This window comes from Haliotis rubra, unplaced genomic scaffold (assembly GCF_003918875.1).
Source record: "Haliotis rubra isolate DU_JTF1 unplaced genomic scaffold, ASM391887v1 Scf242, whole genome shotgun sequence".
Lineage (NCBI taxonomy): Eukaryota > Metazoa > Mollusca > Gastropoda > Lepetellida > Haliotidae > Haliotis > Haliotis rubra.
The window spans coordinates 451160-467850 of record NW_025766470.1 but is presented as its reverse complement, the minus strand read 5'-3'; the positions used below and the strand labels follow the sequence as shown (position 1 = coordinate 467850).

General features: G+C 40.3%; 3 protein-coding genes across 3 annotated transcripts in view; 1 reads left to right on the top strand and 2 right to left on the bottom strand.

The window, feature by feature from the left end:
• Positions 1 to 1763, bottom strand: part of LOC124278860 (valine--tRNA ligase-like) — a 39010-nt gene extending 37247 nt beyond the window's left edge. Inside the window, exons 1-2 of the mRNA XM_046714643.1 lie at positions 1592 to 1763; positions 7 to 134 (exon numbers count right to left, since the gene is read on the bottom strand). Of these exons, the coding sequence (XP_046570599.1) occupies positions 7 to 134; positions 1592 to 1649 (186 nt within the window). The 5' untranslated portion in view covers positions 1650 to 1763. The remainder of the gene's footprint in view (positions 1 to 6; positions 135 to 1591) is intronic.
• Positions 1764 to 5624: 3861 nt separating this feature from the next.
• Positions 5625 to 7786, bottom strand: LOC124278858 (ENHANCER OF AG-4 protein 2-like). Its single transcript, XM_046714642.1, has 4 exons — positions 7464 to 7786; positions 7220 to 7355; positions 6947 to 7111; positions 5625 to 6086 (listed from the first exon to the last, which is right to left on the bottom strand). The coding sequence occupies exons 1-4, from the start codon at positions 7784 to 7786 to the stop codon at positions 5976 to 5978; spliced, it is 735 nt and encodes a 244-aa protein (XP_046570598.1). The 3' UTR covers positions 5625 to 5975.
• An 800-nt stretch (positions 7787 to 8586) lies between these two features.
• LOC124278829 (prostaglandin E synthase 2-like) lies at positions 8587 to 16390 on the top strand. Its single transcript, XM_046714603.1, has 6 exons — positions 8587 to 8885; positions 10757 to 10972; positions 11678 to 11874; positions 14014 to 14226; positions 15235 to 15355; positions 15687 to 16390. The coding sequence occupies exons 1-6, from the start codon at positions 8598 to 8600 to the stop codon at positions 15831 to 15833; spliced, it is 1182 nt and encodes a 393-aa protein (XP_046570559.1). The 5' UTR covers positions 8587 to 8597; the 3' UTR covers positions 15834 to 16390.
• Positions 16391 to 16691: the final 301 nt, after the last annotated feature.

Sequence of the window (16691 nt, the reverse complement as noted above, 5' to 3'; positions counted from 1 at the left end):
TCATACCCCTTCTCCATCTTGCTTCTTTGCATCCAAAGCCGCTTGCTTTTCCTGTTTAGCCTTTAGTTTGGCTAATTTCTCCTGCTTTTTTGCTTCTTTCAACAATTCCTTCTCACTCTTTTGCCTTGGAGCACCTGAAAATAAATTATGTGTTGATAAATTACAGGTTTGCATGTGGCAAGGTTTGGGTAATTTGGCAACCACAGCTTGATGCACCTCATCCAGACCTTTACCTGTTAGCATGTGACTCATACAGTGGAGTGAGTGAGTGAAGTGAGTGTGAGTGAAAGTGAGTGAGTGAGTGAGTGAGTGAGTGAGTGAGTGAGTGAGTGAGTGAGTGAGTGAGGTTTTATGCCGCTTTTAGCAATATTCCAGTTATCACAGCTGGCTGACACATGAAATGGGCTTCTCACATTGTGCCCATGTGGGGAATCGAATCTGGGTCTTTGGCATGATGAGCGTACACCTTAGCCACTAGGCTACCCCACGCCCCTACCAGTAGTAGAAAGATCTATCAAACCATTGATTTATTAATCATTATTCCCACCAAAAACACCCTGAATTTGTTTTGAAATTATGTTGAATTTTGTGTTAGTGATTACAGAAGTGACATATTTGCATTTTTACACAAATGATTGCCAGATTCACTTCAAAATTTATTTACTGATTGACATGTTTATCATTTTTATTAGGAAAATGCCTGTTACAAGTCATGCATCTGCAAAGACGTTTCACTAAAACTAAGCAACAGAATTAGCAGAATTATCAAATTAAATTTGATCTCTGAATTCAGCAGGAAATGATACATCAGGTGAGGGAGACATTGCAACAGGCTGTCGGCATCTGCAAGCTGATGTGTCCCACATTAAGTGTTGCTGATAATTATTCTGATATCTAGTATAAGTACCAATTTGCTCATGCATTACTAAGTAGTTTATACTTTATAAATAGGATATGCAAATAACGGGAAAATCTTGTTGCAGTGGCAGTAGTATATCTATACCAACATACACCAAACAAAAATTCTAATGCGCGGTCTATGGCGCTGGCAGTATAGGTATTTTCATGATCAAGTATCATGGGTAAGACCAATATATTAGGAGTCTTGTTAATTCTGTGTAAGAAACACTTGTGACAGTGATTGCATACAGATTACTGTCAAGCATAATTGTGTTGAGTTGAAGGGACCTGCATAAATAATGGATATCCGAACTTCGATACAACCACAAAATGTCTAAATAAGAAATACTCGGGGAGCCATTTTTCATTCGAGACAATCCCGCCGTGATGTTGCTGGAATATTGCTAAAAGCGGCGTAAAACCAAACTCACTCAGTCAGTCAGTTATTCGAGACAACCGTAACTTCGACACATCCACCTTCGACACAAAGGTGTTTGACTTTACTTTCGAACAACTTCAAAATGTTTTATACACATGCGATTTGCATTGGCCCTGTAATCTTGACCTGACAATAACAATCAACCAATTGAAAATCTATCTGATCACAAAGTTTTCCAAGTTGCATTGATTCGGAGCGTCTGCTGCAACGTAAACAGCCGGCTGAAAACCGACAGTCTCGATCCGACCCTACCTTCACCTCCAGCTCCATTATCCGTTTTCGTTTGGGCTGCCGTGTCCTCAGTCGACATCGTCGCAACGTCGTTGACTTTCACTCAAACCGATCCGAAGTTTAAGTACTTTTATAACAGGCCAGTTTCACCGTGATGAAAGTGTTGCATGAGATTTTTACAACGAGGCTGACATGTGGCTTCCGGTACCGGTGTCAATATCCGGTGTGAGGGACGAGGCTAAAACGGCAACATATCATATTTGGTTATTCCCCTATGAATCAGACCTAACAAATCCGATTTTTAAAACACAAACTGATAATATGTGTACAGGGTCTCAAACACACAGAAAGAAGATGTGTGCCGTTTTTATCAGGTAAAAGGGCCAGTTAAAAGTGACGTTTTAGCAAAGTTAAAGGCACCGTTCGCGACGTTGAGTGCCATTTGGGTATTGTGACGTTTGACGTGCTGCCGTTTTATCTCTGCGTGATGTTCTAGTGAACTATTTGAACGCCGGATTATCGAACGATTGATTGATCTTATATCAGCAAGGGTATTTAGGGTTTTAATTTCATTAACAAGACTGTGAATTAGGTCAAACAAGAAAACAACAGTTCATTTCAGTGCTTAAATTTGAACTAAGGGGTGGTGTAATCTTTGGCAATCACAATACCCTGAATTACACATGCAGCTATCATGATCTGGAAACTCGGTCATGGTAAAAATAATGTGAATGTTAGTGATGAAATATCATGTAATCGAGATGTTTACATATGTAAAGATATGTGGTATCACTTTTTGTAGACTCTTTCTAGTTTTCTTCATTCATTCTATCTCGATCGTCGCTGTATTACTGAATAATATGTTTTAAATATGTACTAGATCTATATAGGTCACACATTTGTGTATCTTGAACAAATTGGTAAACTAGTAGTGGCAGATGTCAGATATGTAGGGATCAAGGCAAAACATACTTCGTATTGTTCTAACGTGGCACAGTTTAAGTCTAAAATCACCGATTTTATGCACATGCTACTAACGTATCTGTAATGTGTGATATTCTTGAAAACGCGGAAAGTGAGTGTATCCTGCACCGTCACATACACGTGCAAAGACAAGTAAAGAGTTCACCCGACGAAACAGCGGAACATATGGCTAGGCAGAGGCGGAAACAGCTTTCTGTGAAAGAGGGGTGGGGGTATGACGATGTAATTTTTTGTAGACAGCATGTGTTCGATAGTACATATAAAAGTAGTGTTAGGTGCACACCAAAGCTACGTACGTAATGTATAGTGAGTGTGTTAAGTTTTACGCCGCTCTTAGCAATATTCCAGCAATATCACGGTGGGGGACACCAGAAATGGGCTTCACACATTGTACCCATGTGGGGAATCGAACCCGGGTCTTCTGCGTGACTCGAGCGAACGTTTTAACCACTGGGCTACCCCACCGCCCCCGTAAGGTGTAGTAGTGGGCATGGAGGGCTAGTTGAGTATGGGAATGTTGATTTCACCCTCATGCCATAAAGTCTTGCTCAGACTTTGGTGGTCACTCTGATCTTTGAGGATAGATCTAAGTATCACAAAGAGAAGGCAGTTTCTATAGTCTCATATATATCTAGTTCAGGTGGATAAAACAGGAACGGAAATAAATACTTCTTTTACACGGACACAAAATAAATGAATGAATAAATAAAACATGGCACACACAAAAATAATGTGTGACCCCTCCCCACCTTCACACACACACATAAAATAAATAAAATAAAACAACAACAAAAGTGATGAACTGAATAAAACGACCCAAACCACACGCAATTTAAACGGATCAAAATGGACGGAAGCATAATATTGTTGCTTACTTTGAAATCCACCATTTCATAAATTGATTTCCCAGTAAACATCAGATGCCAGGTGGTTGGATATATGACGCATTGTACGGAACCTCTGAAGAAAGTGCATGATGATGTAGAATCGTAGATATGTTTACGTACGGTCATCACGCTTAGTTACATATGCTCCATGGATCAAGGAATAAAGTTTTCCTTTAGGCCTGTCACGTGGGATAGTGTAGTACAATGTTGAGAAAATCAATTGTTTTCACATAGTTGACGATGCAAAAGTTCAAACAAACCATGAATATTCACATCAGGAATTACAGATCTTGTAGTCAAGTGTTATGTGGGCCAAATATACCCTTCATAATTTGTAGATATTATTTAGATATTTAATAATTTTTCAAATTGGCAAACTCCTGCATTTCTTGGTTCGACACTCTCGGTTCTTGCATATACTTAACTGTGGTTTACTGGAATGACGCGAAATGTGATGATGATGATGATGATGATGATGATTGATGATGACTGATGATGAAGTTGATGACGTTATTCTTAGGTGTTCAGTGGTAAGATAGGAACTCAACAACCTTCCCTTGTTATGCGAATCAGACACATGTAGACAGGGTTCCCAGTTATCTCAAAGTGCCACAATTCACAGTGACCGACATCTACGATTGTGAGTTTGAATTATGGCCAGGCCCCACGATGTTTCCAGGTTTGTCCGCACCATGCACTTGCTAGTGAGATTTTACCAAAGTCGTAATGTTTGAGACTTCCATAATGTCGGAACTTCCTCTGAGATTACGCCGACTCATCGTAACTCACTCATTCACGAAATAAATTAACTGTAATTTACTGACACTCTTTAAAAATTGTACCAGGAACTCTCCGAACTACAGAAAAACCTTTCGGAGGAATGTAAACGTTCTTCTTTATCATCCAAAACTGTGTTCCACAGGAGATATCGCTTGTGTGAGATCAAACGATATCTCGGAGATATCGTTTTGACAGTAGATTTTGTACAATGCCCTGTCAATGCTATGACGTCATGTACTTGATGACGTCACAATGCTATGACATCGCTGCACTGCAAGTCTAATGGCAGTACCATGTTCACAGATGAACATTTTTCATTGAAAACTAATGAAGAGTGATTTTGGATGATAAATAGAATCTCACCCTCGTGTCTTCTGATATCAAATATAACACTCGTTGATAAAAGTAAAATATCCTCGGCAAGCCTCGGATATTTGTAACTTTATCGACTCGTGTTGATATGATTGATATCAGAAGACACTTGGGTGAGATTCTCTATATATCATGCCATTTTGTCTTAAAATGTAACTTTCCTTCCATTTTGGAAATCAAAGTAAAACGTCTGTCACTTTTCTAGAATGTCCCAATTTTTTGCCATTCGAACTACATTGTATATGTAACGTGGTGTTATAAGTATGTTATAACTATCCAAACACTCCAAAAGCGTCTGTGGTGATACTCATTATTACATACAACCGCCCACGAGATGAATTGTATACCAGAGAACTGTATACCATCATTCATGACATCAGTTTTGTATATGGTATCTGTTTCGGCTCATTCGTACCTTTACATCCAATAGACGTTACCTGTCAGTTGTGTTTCTTTTGTATCAAATAATGACATACTGCACTATGCTCTTTAGATTGCGATATTTAAATTATACCGTACATCTACAGAGTCAGATGACAAAGCTGGTAAATTCTGTGAAACTGCTGTTTTGACGGGATACGGTGATTTCGTAGACTGAACCAGTTCGTAGACGCGGTGGATTCGTAACCCAGACTGTTTCGTAGACGGTGATTTCGTAGACGTGTATTATTAATTGAATAATAGTATATATTTTGATTATAAGTTTGATTTTTTTTTATGGGATATAACGAAGTTGTTATGCTTTGTTTTCAGTGATACGAAACTAAGGGCAGCTAAGGACATGAAAGTGTGATTGAAGAGTGAACGAATATTTTCCCGTATCTTGTCTAGACTTGTTTTACATGTATTTGTATATGTAGGGCTTGTGTTGTATTTTTGGTTTTCAGTGATACGAAAATATTGTTACTTGTGAAGCGTCGTAAAATGTAAAAAGACAGACAACATTGTTATGGAAGAGTGATAATGTAATATATTTATGATCAACAACAATTTTCCCAACAGCACGTATCACAGTAGTATCACAGTCACTCAGTGACCATTGGTCCATTTAGTTTGGACACCTCTCTCAGCAGCTGGGACACGGTAAGAGTTGTTGCTTGGAAATCGTCCCATAACCTAAAAAATTTATCCGACTTGGCACGCTGGCCAGCATTCTGCCTTCTATCCAGCTGACCGTCTGTGACAAGTCGAATCTGCAAGGGCAGCAGGTCAGCTTCTCTGAAGAGGAGGGGAAGCAGCCTGTAAAAAGGTAGGCAACGTCGCCCTGGTTTAAGCGCTTGTGCCAGCTTTCCAGGTCATTGTTCGTCCGGATGGCCGTCCCAAAAACGCTCCAATTAGTAATGGTCCACACAGAGCTTCGGATCCATGTTGACTCATAATATTCACAGAGGGCGATCAGATTCGGTGTCACTGCTTGCTGTTTCACCTTCATAAATGCTGGCTCGATTTGGGCTGAGTCTAGGAATTGCAAGCCCATAAGCTTTTTGATGAATCTAGAAAACAAAAATGTGAGGCATAATACTAATGAAATGTAGATAATTTTTTTAACAAGATCATCTGAAAGAGTGTAAAAAGAAGGAAAAAAATATCCACCTGTGTGTTCCCACGTCCTCTTCGTAAGCCGTAGCCAGATCCCAAGTTCTGCACCTTCCTATAAATCGCCAGATTCATATGGAAGGTGCAGCCCTTGATCTGGACGGACGGAAAAACTCTTTGAAACCCTCTCCAGGTCGCCGCCTCAAAGTCCATGACCATTTTTTCAACAGCTGCGTTGTCCATTAGGTCGTTGACCGCGTTGAAGACCTGTTAAACAGATAATTACATCATTAATTGATGACAATGAACAAAACTTTACAGCAAGTACAGTAATTACAAACAAAAGGGGAACTTGTTTCATCGACGATCCGGAGACGAGGAAAGCATGGATGGACAGCAGCTGGTGGAAAGGGGGTGACACAACACGGAATATAGAATCTATGTACCAAGTCTTGGCCGTCTTTAAAGTCTTTAACATAATTTAAAATATACCGAATACTGAAAGCGAACACCATACATACCTCAAAATCCAAGTCTTTGGGTTACGATCACCCTGGCGATGGTAATTAATTTTGCGGGCTGCTTGGATCAGAGGTGGCAGGGAGGGGCATGGGCAGCTGGCTTCACTCTCTGCTTTGTAAATTTCCTCGGCCATCACGCCAGACGACTTGTAGTAATCGCCCGACTTGGCGACAACCCTGATCTGAAGAAATGAACAATTTCAAATTATTGCTGTAGTTGCTAAAGATCTTATAATAATATTACATAATACAAACGTTACATATATTGATACGTTATGAACAAAACGACAAAATACCTTCATGTTGATGGTGGCCTTGGTCAGAAGTCCTGTCGTCGGCTCATGGTTGTGGTCGGCTGCTCCGCGGGTGAAAGTTTCACCTCTCTGTGAAACCGCGGCAGTGCACCGACCCTCCTTTGGCCGCACAGAGCACCACCAGTACACAGCATACGATCTTGACTTCTGTTAAAGAAAGAAACATATTTTAGTATATATTTTAGTAGTTACATGTGTATACAAACGTCGTTCAAATGTAATCAAATACGTAGGACTCATTTCATTATTCATTACCTGGATGGTGTAGGAAAATCCTCTGTTGTCAACTAAAAGTGGTTTGCCACGCTTGCTGCCGGTCGGGAGAATAGTCCACTCGGCTTGAAGCTGATGGTCGTCGGGCAGGGGTTGGGGGTCCGGGTCAGCGATAGAACTAAAATGATGAAATATCAAATTCAAAATTTACATTGAATTATATTAATATGATTAATTATCTAACTGAAATGAAATAATAATGAATAATGAAATTAATAAAACTCACTCCTCTGTTGCGTTGATGGTGGCGGCAGTGAGGTCGAAGGATGAGTCCACGGGCGATGTAGGAGATGTAGGGTTCGGCGACGATGGTGGAGAGAGAGGCAGGGTCGGGGACAGAGGAAGAGTCGGAGAAGGTGGAGACGGCGGGGGTAGTGAACATCTCTTACAGGTGAAGTCCATCTGCAGGTGCCCTTTCGTCATCTGGCGGTAGGTTGCGATGTCTATCCCTGTGTCGCAAAGGCGATGCTGCCACTGATCGCAGCTGTCGCACTGGATGGCATGTTGTCTCGGACGCACTTCTTCCACACATACAACGCATAGAGCCATGGTTGATGCAGAATGATTTCTTCTTACCTTCTTGAGGTTTATATACCATAAGTGTGTGTACAGGTAAACTTTGTCGGCGGATTAGACAAAATTAGTCTACTCATCATAATTTCCCGACTGTTTTCATTGTTGTGGGAGGATTAACAGGTTTCACTGAGTTGTTGTGAATGTGGATTAACAGGTTTCACTGAGTTGTTGTGAATGTTAATTAGGAAGTGGTGAGTTGTTTTGATTGCGAAATACTCTGTGTGGGAGATGTAAGTGTTTTCTTAAGAAGTGTTTTCTGCTACTTCTCTGCTGGTCTGCGTAGTTGAACGTTGAATGAGGATACTTACCTAATACATATCTTTTAATTTTACACAACTGAATTTAATATATTAGCGGCCTATGATTTGTCGGAATTTGTCGGACATGGACCACTGTGAAGCATATTTTATTATTTTAAGGATATTTTCACCGCCGATCATACTTACCTGATATATTTTATTTATTTCACAAAATGCAAACACTTTTCGTCGATTTTCTTCATCATTGAGGATGAACCTTTCCCATTTTAATAACGTCTACGAATCCACCGATTTCCATCCGTCTACGTCTACGAATTCACCTACAGCCGTTTTGACGCATTGCCGTTTTAGTCTTTTGCATTTTCGATACGCGTTTGTTATAAATATATAATAAATATAGTAATAAATATATACAATACTTAAAAACAACCGAGGTTGTTGGTTGTGAAAACTAATACTATTCTGCGCGTTATTAGAAGAAATGTTTCTTAGATCATCACGTTGACTTTCCTTACATAAACAAGATGGCGGCGCCCACAAGGTTACGTGCGTGTGTAAATATATTGCATCAAACTTGCAAAGATGTCCAGTATTCGCGTTATTTCTTTAGACCATCACAGACAACACAAAATGCAACACCATACCGTTTTCAGTCTACTTCTCAGGGATATCGACAGAACGCAAGAAAGCGAAACTGGTCAATCTTCACAAGGGCTTCAATGTTTACACTTGGATCCGCCCTGATCGGCTTTGAAGGATGGAAGGTTTACGCAAGTGGAAAAGTGAAACCCGACTTGACACCATCTAGACGGGTTTGTTATATGATAGAAAAATATTAAAAACAATATTGAAACAAACAACTTCATGGATGACAACTTTTAGAGAGATAACATCATTGTCAAGCTGAAAGGGTCTATGGCAGTGATGGGCCTTTTGTATTAGCCTGTGGCAGTGATGACATGTTACGTCATCACTGCAGTATGATTTCATCAGTCTAGGCATGACCTACTCCAGATGAATGTGGACCTGCCAAATCCTTGCCGTTGTGTTTGTTTACCTTGTATTCAACATCCGATTGTTTACCTTTCTGCTTATTACAGTACCATGCCGTCATATGATTCCGTGGTACTTACATTTCCGTGTAATTTTCTAAAGACATAATTTCTCACGAGCCGTTTGCCAAATCGCGCCACCTATTGATTGTTTACGTTCATCAGTCGATCGGCACGGCTCTGAGCAAAAAATGTTCAGACTTTCATCAATTTGCATACGTACAGTCATCTACTATTAAAAACTAATGCAACTTTATGTCTAGCACGTAATGCACTTTTTGTGCAATCATTACAAACATTTTCTATAAACTTCATTCAAAGTTTTCCAAAGATCGCTCGTCTGCTAGCTGATGTCATCAATAAAAATAATCACGTAACCCAAGGGGGGAATCCCAGCTCTATTTTTTAAACTAATGAAGCCCGATAGGGTCATCTCTTAAGTTGTTACCGGTATTTCACTTTTCATTTCACGTATCCCCTTGATCAACTCAACATATTTTATGAACTGGAAATTTATTTCGTGATTGAGTAAGTTACGGCAGAGACCATATAATATTATATGGTCTCTGGTTACGGTGAGTCGGCGTAATCTGAGAGGTAGTTCCGACATGATGGAAGTCTCAAACATTTACGACTTTGTTAAATCTCACTAGCAAGTGCATGGTGCGGACAAACCTAGAAACATCATGGGGCCTTGCCATAATTCAAACTCACAATCGTAGGTGTCGGTCACTGTGAATTGTGGCACTTTGAGATAACTGGGAAACCTGTCTACATGTGACTATATTTTAAATCATTTACTGTATTACAATTTATCATCTTCGTTATTACTGTAAACCTACATTGACACTCCCGGATTGGCTGTTGACAACGTGTGAGATTATGACGTGCTGTGCGTCCGTAATTTGATCTGTAGGAAATACCATGGAAACATATGACGTCACCAGAGTTTGTGCACAATGGCCGCCTGTCGTCCGATATGGACAACACTGAACTTCAGAATGACAAAAGTGTTTTATTGACATTAAATGATACAAAGGTATGTCGTCTAACACTGTGTTATGTTTATATGACTTGGCAATATGAGCGATCATATTCATAGTCGTAAATTTCTTAATACCACGGAAACCCATGACGTGAGGGTATCAAAGTGAAGCTCCCTATAAATTAGTTTGATTTTGTATTTTCACAACACAGAAAGTTGGTTTGTTTCAATAGTGTTTTCCTAATAGTCCTGATTCAAACATATTTCCCTAATAGCCTGTCAAAATGTACACCACCCTGCTACCCACCCACACTCCATCACCTCCTCAGTCAGTCAGTTTGTCAGACATTCACTTGCTCACTCGCTCCTTCCTTCCTCCCCTTCCCTCACACACACACAACACACACAAACACAAACACAAACAGATCATAACATAACATAACACTCAAATGGGACCACTTCCTCATTCCGACACCAACACCTACCTACTCACCATTCTGCCAAACCACCAACTCATTAACCCAACCATACCCCATATTTCACAAACTGACAATGCCATTCTGAACCAAAACTGATTATAATATAATAATATAATTATATAATATAATGTTACAGCTAATATAACATGACTTGTGATTTGTTTCAGGTGCACATCGACACCAACACAAGTGGACTGAAACTGACATTATTTCAGTATCAGACATGTCCATTCTGCTGCAAGGTGCGAGCCTTCCTAGACTATCATGGCTTTTCCTATGACATAGTGGAGGTCAACTCTATTACCAAGAAACAGCTCAAGTGGTCCCAGTACAAGAAAGTGCCTCTGTTGGTGCTAGATGGTGTTGGTGAAGATGATTTTCTGGTGAGATCTATTATTGGGTCACCATGGTTTCTGAGTTTTGAGTCTGTTTTTAACCTGTTTCTTCACTAACTAGAACGCTATTGTTTGTCTTTAGAAGCTAAAAGTACTTTTGTTTAGATCACTATTTTTTAAAGTTATTTTTGTAATGATGTTTATGTGTCAGTTCAGTAGGAAAATAAATAGTGGTTATATTCTTTGAAATGGAAACTGTCAATGACTATTCTCATAGCAAATATTAATCCGGGTTAGAATTGGTCATCAGTAACCCATGCTTGTCGTAAGAGGCAACTAACAGGATTGGGTGGTCAGGCTCGCTGAGTTGGTTGACACATGTCATCACTTCCTAATTGAGTAGATTGATGCTCATGTACATCAGCAATATTCCAGCTATACGGCGGTGGTCTGTAAATAACTGAGTCTGGACCAGACAACCCAGTGATCAACAGTATGAGCATCGATCTACACAATTGGGATACGTGGACGCATGTCAACTTGGTATTCAGCCTCACTAACTTGGTTGTTGCATGTCATCGTATCCCAATTGCGTAGATCGATGCTCATGCTGTTGATCACTGGATTGTCTGGTCACTTGACTATTTTCACTACTCCCTGATATCTTTAATGGGACCAAAAGCAGTCTTATGCAAAAAACAGACGGACAAATCATGTTCTACCCTCCTTTTCAAAGGCTGTGTTTGTTCTTAGGCCATGCGGGACTCGTGTGTGATAGTGAGTCTGCTACAGTCATACATGGAGAACAGGATGCAAAAGATGGATCAACTCTACTCCTACTACCCCTGCATCGAGTCCAAGGAGGGCCGCAAGACTGTGTATGACTTCCCCAACAAGTACTTCATCATGTACATGGACCGAAGCATAGATACCACGCCAGAAGAAAGAAAGTAAGTAAAACATATTGTTTAGTTACCGTTGTATTTTACCGAATGGGTACAATCGATGTGTGAAGCGCATTTCTGGTGTCCCCTGCCATGATATTGCTGGAATATTGCTAAAAATGACATAAACCATAATTGTATGCTGTCAATCAAGGAATAGTCTCCAGACTCAATTATTTACAGGCTTTTGTCATATCGCTTAAATATTGATGAGACCCATGAAGATCTGTGTTAAAATTGATCTTCAGTAACCCATGCTTGTTGTAAGTGGCGACTAACGGGATCAGGTGGTCAGGCACGTTGACTTGGTTGACACATGTCATCGTATCCCAGTTGTGTAGATTGATGCTCGATGGATTGTCTGGTCCAGGCTGAATTATTTACAGATCGCTGCCATATAGCTGGAATATTGCTGAGGGTGACGTAAAACTTAACTTACTCACTCACTTAAATGTTGATGAGTGTGATGTTAAACAACAAAAACAAACGTGTGTCCATATGTACACACATGGGATTTAGCAACTGCATGAAGTAATGACGATATAATGACACTTTGCCTTTGAAACTTGTCTTGAATCCTCTAAACAAACACTTTTGCCTTTGCAGAGAGGAGAGAAAATGGCGCCAATGGGCTGACAGTAATCTGGTGCACATGTTGTCCCCTAACGTGTACCGGACACGCTCAGAGGCTGTACAGGCCTTTCACTACTTCTCGATGTGGGCTTAATGGGAGAAGAACTTCTCCAGTGTTGAGAGACAGATTGTCATCTACCTTGGTGCTGCAGTCATGTACTTCCTTGGCAAGATGCTCAAGAATAAGTAAGTTTCATTGAAATGATGGCTGAGCACTTTCATCTCTTCCTCACTTTGTCCAAAGGCGTTGGTGTAACCTAATGGTTAAAATGTTTCCTTCATGAGTTGGTTGGATTCCACATGTAAAGCCATACTGTGCTGTAGAGTGAGTGAGATTAGTTTTATGCTGCTTTTTTTAGCAATATTCCTCACAATATATATCCCTAGAATATGTGTGCAATATGACTCTATCCCAGTAATGTACTTTTATTTCATCAGTCCATATTATCTCCCTTGCTCATTAGAATTGGTCTTCAGTAACCCATGCTTGTCGTTCAGCCTCACTAACTTGGTTGTTGCATGTCATCGTAATCCCAATTTATCGTAGATCGATGTTCATGCTGTTGATCAATGGATTGTCTGGTCACTGACTATTTTCACTACTCCCAGACAGTGATATCTTTAATGGGGCCAAAAGCAGTCTTATGCAAAAACAGACGGACAAATCATGTTTTACCCTCCTTTTCAAAGGCTGTGTTTGTTCTTAGGCCATGTTTGCGGCGGGACTCGTGTGTGATAGTGAGTCTGCTACAGTCATACATGGAGAACAGGATGCAAAAGATGGATCAACTCTACTCCTACTACCCCTGCATCGAGTCCAAGGAGGGCCGCAAGACTGTGTATGACTTCCCCAACAAGTACTTCATCATGTACATGGACCGAAGCATAGATACCACGCCAGAAGAAAGAAAGTAAGTAAAACATATTGTTTAGTTACCGTTGTATTTTACCGAATGGGGTACAATCGATGTGAAGTGCATTTCTGGTGTCCCCTGCCATGATATTGCTGGAATATTGCTAAAAATGACATAAACCATAATTGTATGCTGTCAATCAAGGAATAGTCTCCAGACTCAATTATTTACAGGCTTTTGTCATATCGCTTAAATATTGATGAGACCCATGAAGATCTGTGTTAAAATTGATCTTCAGTAACCCATGCTTGTTGTAAGAGGCGACTAACAGGATCAGGTGGTCAGGCACGCCGACTTGGTTGACACATGTCATCGTATCCCAGTTGTGTAGATTGATGCTCGATGGATTGTCTGGTCCAGGCTCAATTATTTACAGATCGCTGCCATATAGCTGGAATATTGCTGAGGGCGACGTAAAACTTAACTTACTCACTCACTTAAATGTTGATGAGTGTGATGTTAAACAACAAAAAACAAACGTGTGTCCATATGTACACACATGGGATTTAGCAACTGCATGAAGTAATGACGATATAATGACACTTATGCCTTTGAAACTTGTCTTGAATCCTCTAAACAAACACTTTTGCCTTTGCAGAGAGGAGAGAAAATGGCGCCAATGGGCTGACAGTAATCTGGTGCACATGTTGTCCCCTAACGTGTACCGGACACGTTCAGAGGCAGTACAGGCCTTTCACTACTTCTCCGATGTGGGCGAATGGGAGAAGAACTTCTCCAGTGTTGAGAGACAGATTGTCATCTACCTTGGTGCTGCAGTCATGTACTTCCTTGGCAAGATGCTCAAGAATAAGTAAGTTTCATTGAAATGATGGCTGAGCACTTTCATCTCTTCCTCACTTTGTCCAAGGGCGTTGGTGTAACCTAATGGTTAAAATGTTTCCTTCATGAGTTGGTTGGATTCCACATGTAAAGCCATACTGTGCTGTAGAGTGAGTGAGATTAGTTTTACGCTGCTTTTAGCAATATTCCACACAATATATATCCCTAGAATATGTGTGCAATATGACTCTATCCCAGTAATGTACTTTTATTTCATCAGTCCATATTATCTCCCTTTGCTCATTAGAATTGGTCTTCAGTAACCCATGCTTGTCGTAAGAGGCGACTTATGGGATCGGGTGGTCAGACTCGCTGACTTGTTTGACACATGTCATCGTATCCCTATTGCATAGATTGATGCTCATGCTGTTGATCACTGGATTGTCTGGTTCACCAGACTCGACACCCACATTGTAGCCGGAATATTGCCGAGTGCTCTCATTCACTCACTCACTCTGCTGTCTGTAGACAACTAGGAAGTACTGGAGAATCTGCATAATCTGGTTCTTAAACTTTTCCTGCGATTATTGACATGTTTTTAGATCAATATAACTTGTAATGTTCTGTATGTATTGTGATACAGGTGTTGTAAATCATTAATTATTGTATCATGAGCCTTGTATCGTGATACAGTACTATATTGTCATATCGTTACACTCGTATTCTTCTGTTATGTGGCTTGACTGTTGCCGTAAGCAGCATTTATCCACGCTTGAACCATAAATTTCTGAGTTGTTAAGTGAGGAAAAGTAAAATTGTCTTGCTATGGATGTATTCAATGATCTCTGACAAATGTTTCTATTTTGAAGTTTTTGGTCTTAAAATCAGAATATACCCTTGTAGATATCATGTCTCCATTGGATTCTATAATTATAGGCCTTGAATTTAGATTTTGCCTTGAAAACTTTTCTGTCCATTCCCAATTGATGTTATTTCCCATTACAAAGATAATATTTCATATGCCTATTACTATTGACAGATATAAGTTGAAGGATGATGTCCGTGAGTCCTTGTACGACAGTTGTAGAGAGTGGACGAAGGCTCTGTCTAAAAAGAAGCAGGAGTTTATGGGAGGAGACAGACCTAATCTGGCTGACCTGGTGAGTTGTTCTGTGTAGTCCTCTTAATCTGCACTCTACATGTGTTAGACAGACTCCATCTCAGGCAGGGTACGTTGTCCTGAGCTGTGTGAAACCTTGGCCTTTCAACCAATGACAGGTCACTTTCAGGTTGTGTACATTGTCTGGAGTCACATGAAACCCTTGCCATTTAACCAATGACAGTTCACTTTCAGGCTGTGTACGTTGTCCGGAGTCGCATGAAACCCTTGCCATTCAACCAATGACTGTTCACCTTTAGACTGTATATATAGACTGTATTTAGTCATTGACTATGTCAAATCCTACCAATATCCTACTGCTTCCCTTTCAGGCTGTGTATGGTGTCCTGAGTTCCATCGAGGGTTGTGAAGCTTTCCAAGATGCTCTGTCCAACACAAACATTGGCCCCTGGTATCGGAGAACAAAAGCTGCTGTTAAAAGCCATGCTGGAGCAAATCCTCTGAACAGGAAGTCCTGATGATGTCATCCTGTCTCTTAGTGACAGAGCTCCCTACATCATCAAGATTACCTCAACCCAGCTCCATCAAATTGTTGTGTACACAGTGGTGTTGGGAGCTTGGACTGAATCATGTGATGTGACTATTAAACTATGGAACTTGCCCTTGTCAGCAAGAAGGAACTTCAAGTTGCTAGGCAACCATAACACAGATGCTTGTTATGAAACAGATAACTTGTTGCAGAAGTTGAGCCAAGAATAGGTTTGCTTTGTTAAGGAACAAGGAGTCTTTTGACTATTCTGCTGAATACAAAACAGACACTTAATGCAAACATCATGTTAGGAAAAGATTGTAAATGTCTGTTGGCTACAATTAGTTGCCAGAAAATGTCAGGGGTTGAAGTTAGGTTCGCTGGTCTGTACCATTATATTCAGATTACCACTTTTACCATTAGGTGACCCGTGAAGGTCCGGGCTAGAATTGATCTTCAGCAACCCATGCTTATCGTAAGAGGTGACTAATTGCATCGGGTGGTCAGGCTTGCTGACTTGGTTGACACATGTCATCATATCCCAATTGTGTAGGTCATGGTCATGCTGTTAATCACTGGATTGTCTGGTCCAGAATCGATTATCGCCGCCATATAGCTGGAATATTGCTGAGTGTGGTGTTAAACAATAACCAACCAACCACTGAGGGTGTGTTATCTTTCCACTCACCTTCTTTAAATGTTACTTCATTAGTCAACAAACTAATCTGCTTCAGTATGAATCAACAATATATGTTTCAACTAAACAGCTGTTGAGACATGGAGTTTTTAATTCCTTTGATGAATGTTAGATGTTACTAAGAGAGGCAGAAAGTAAATGACCTATAGC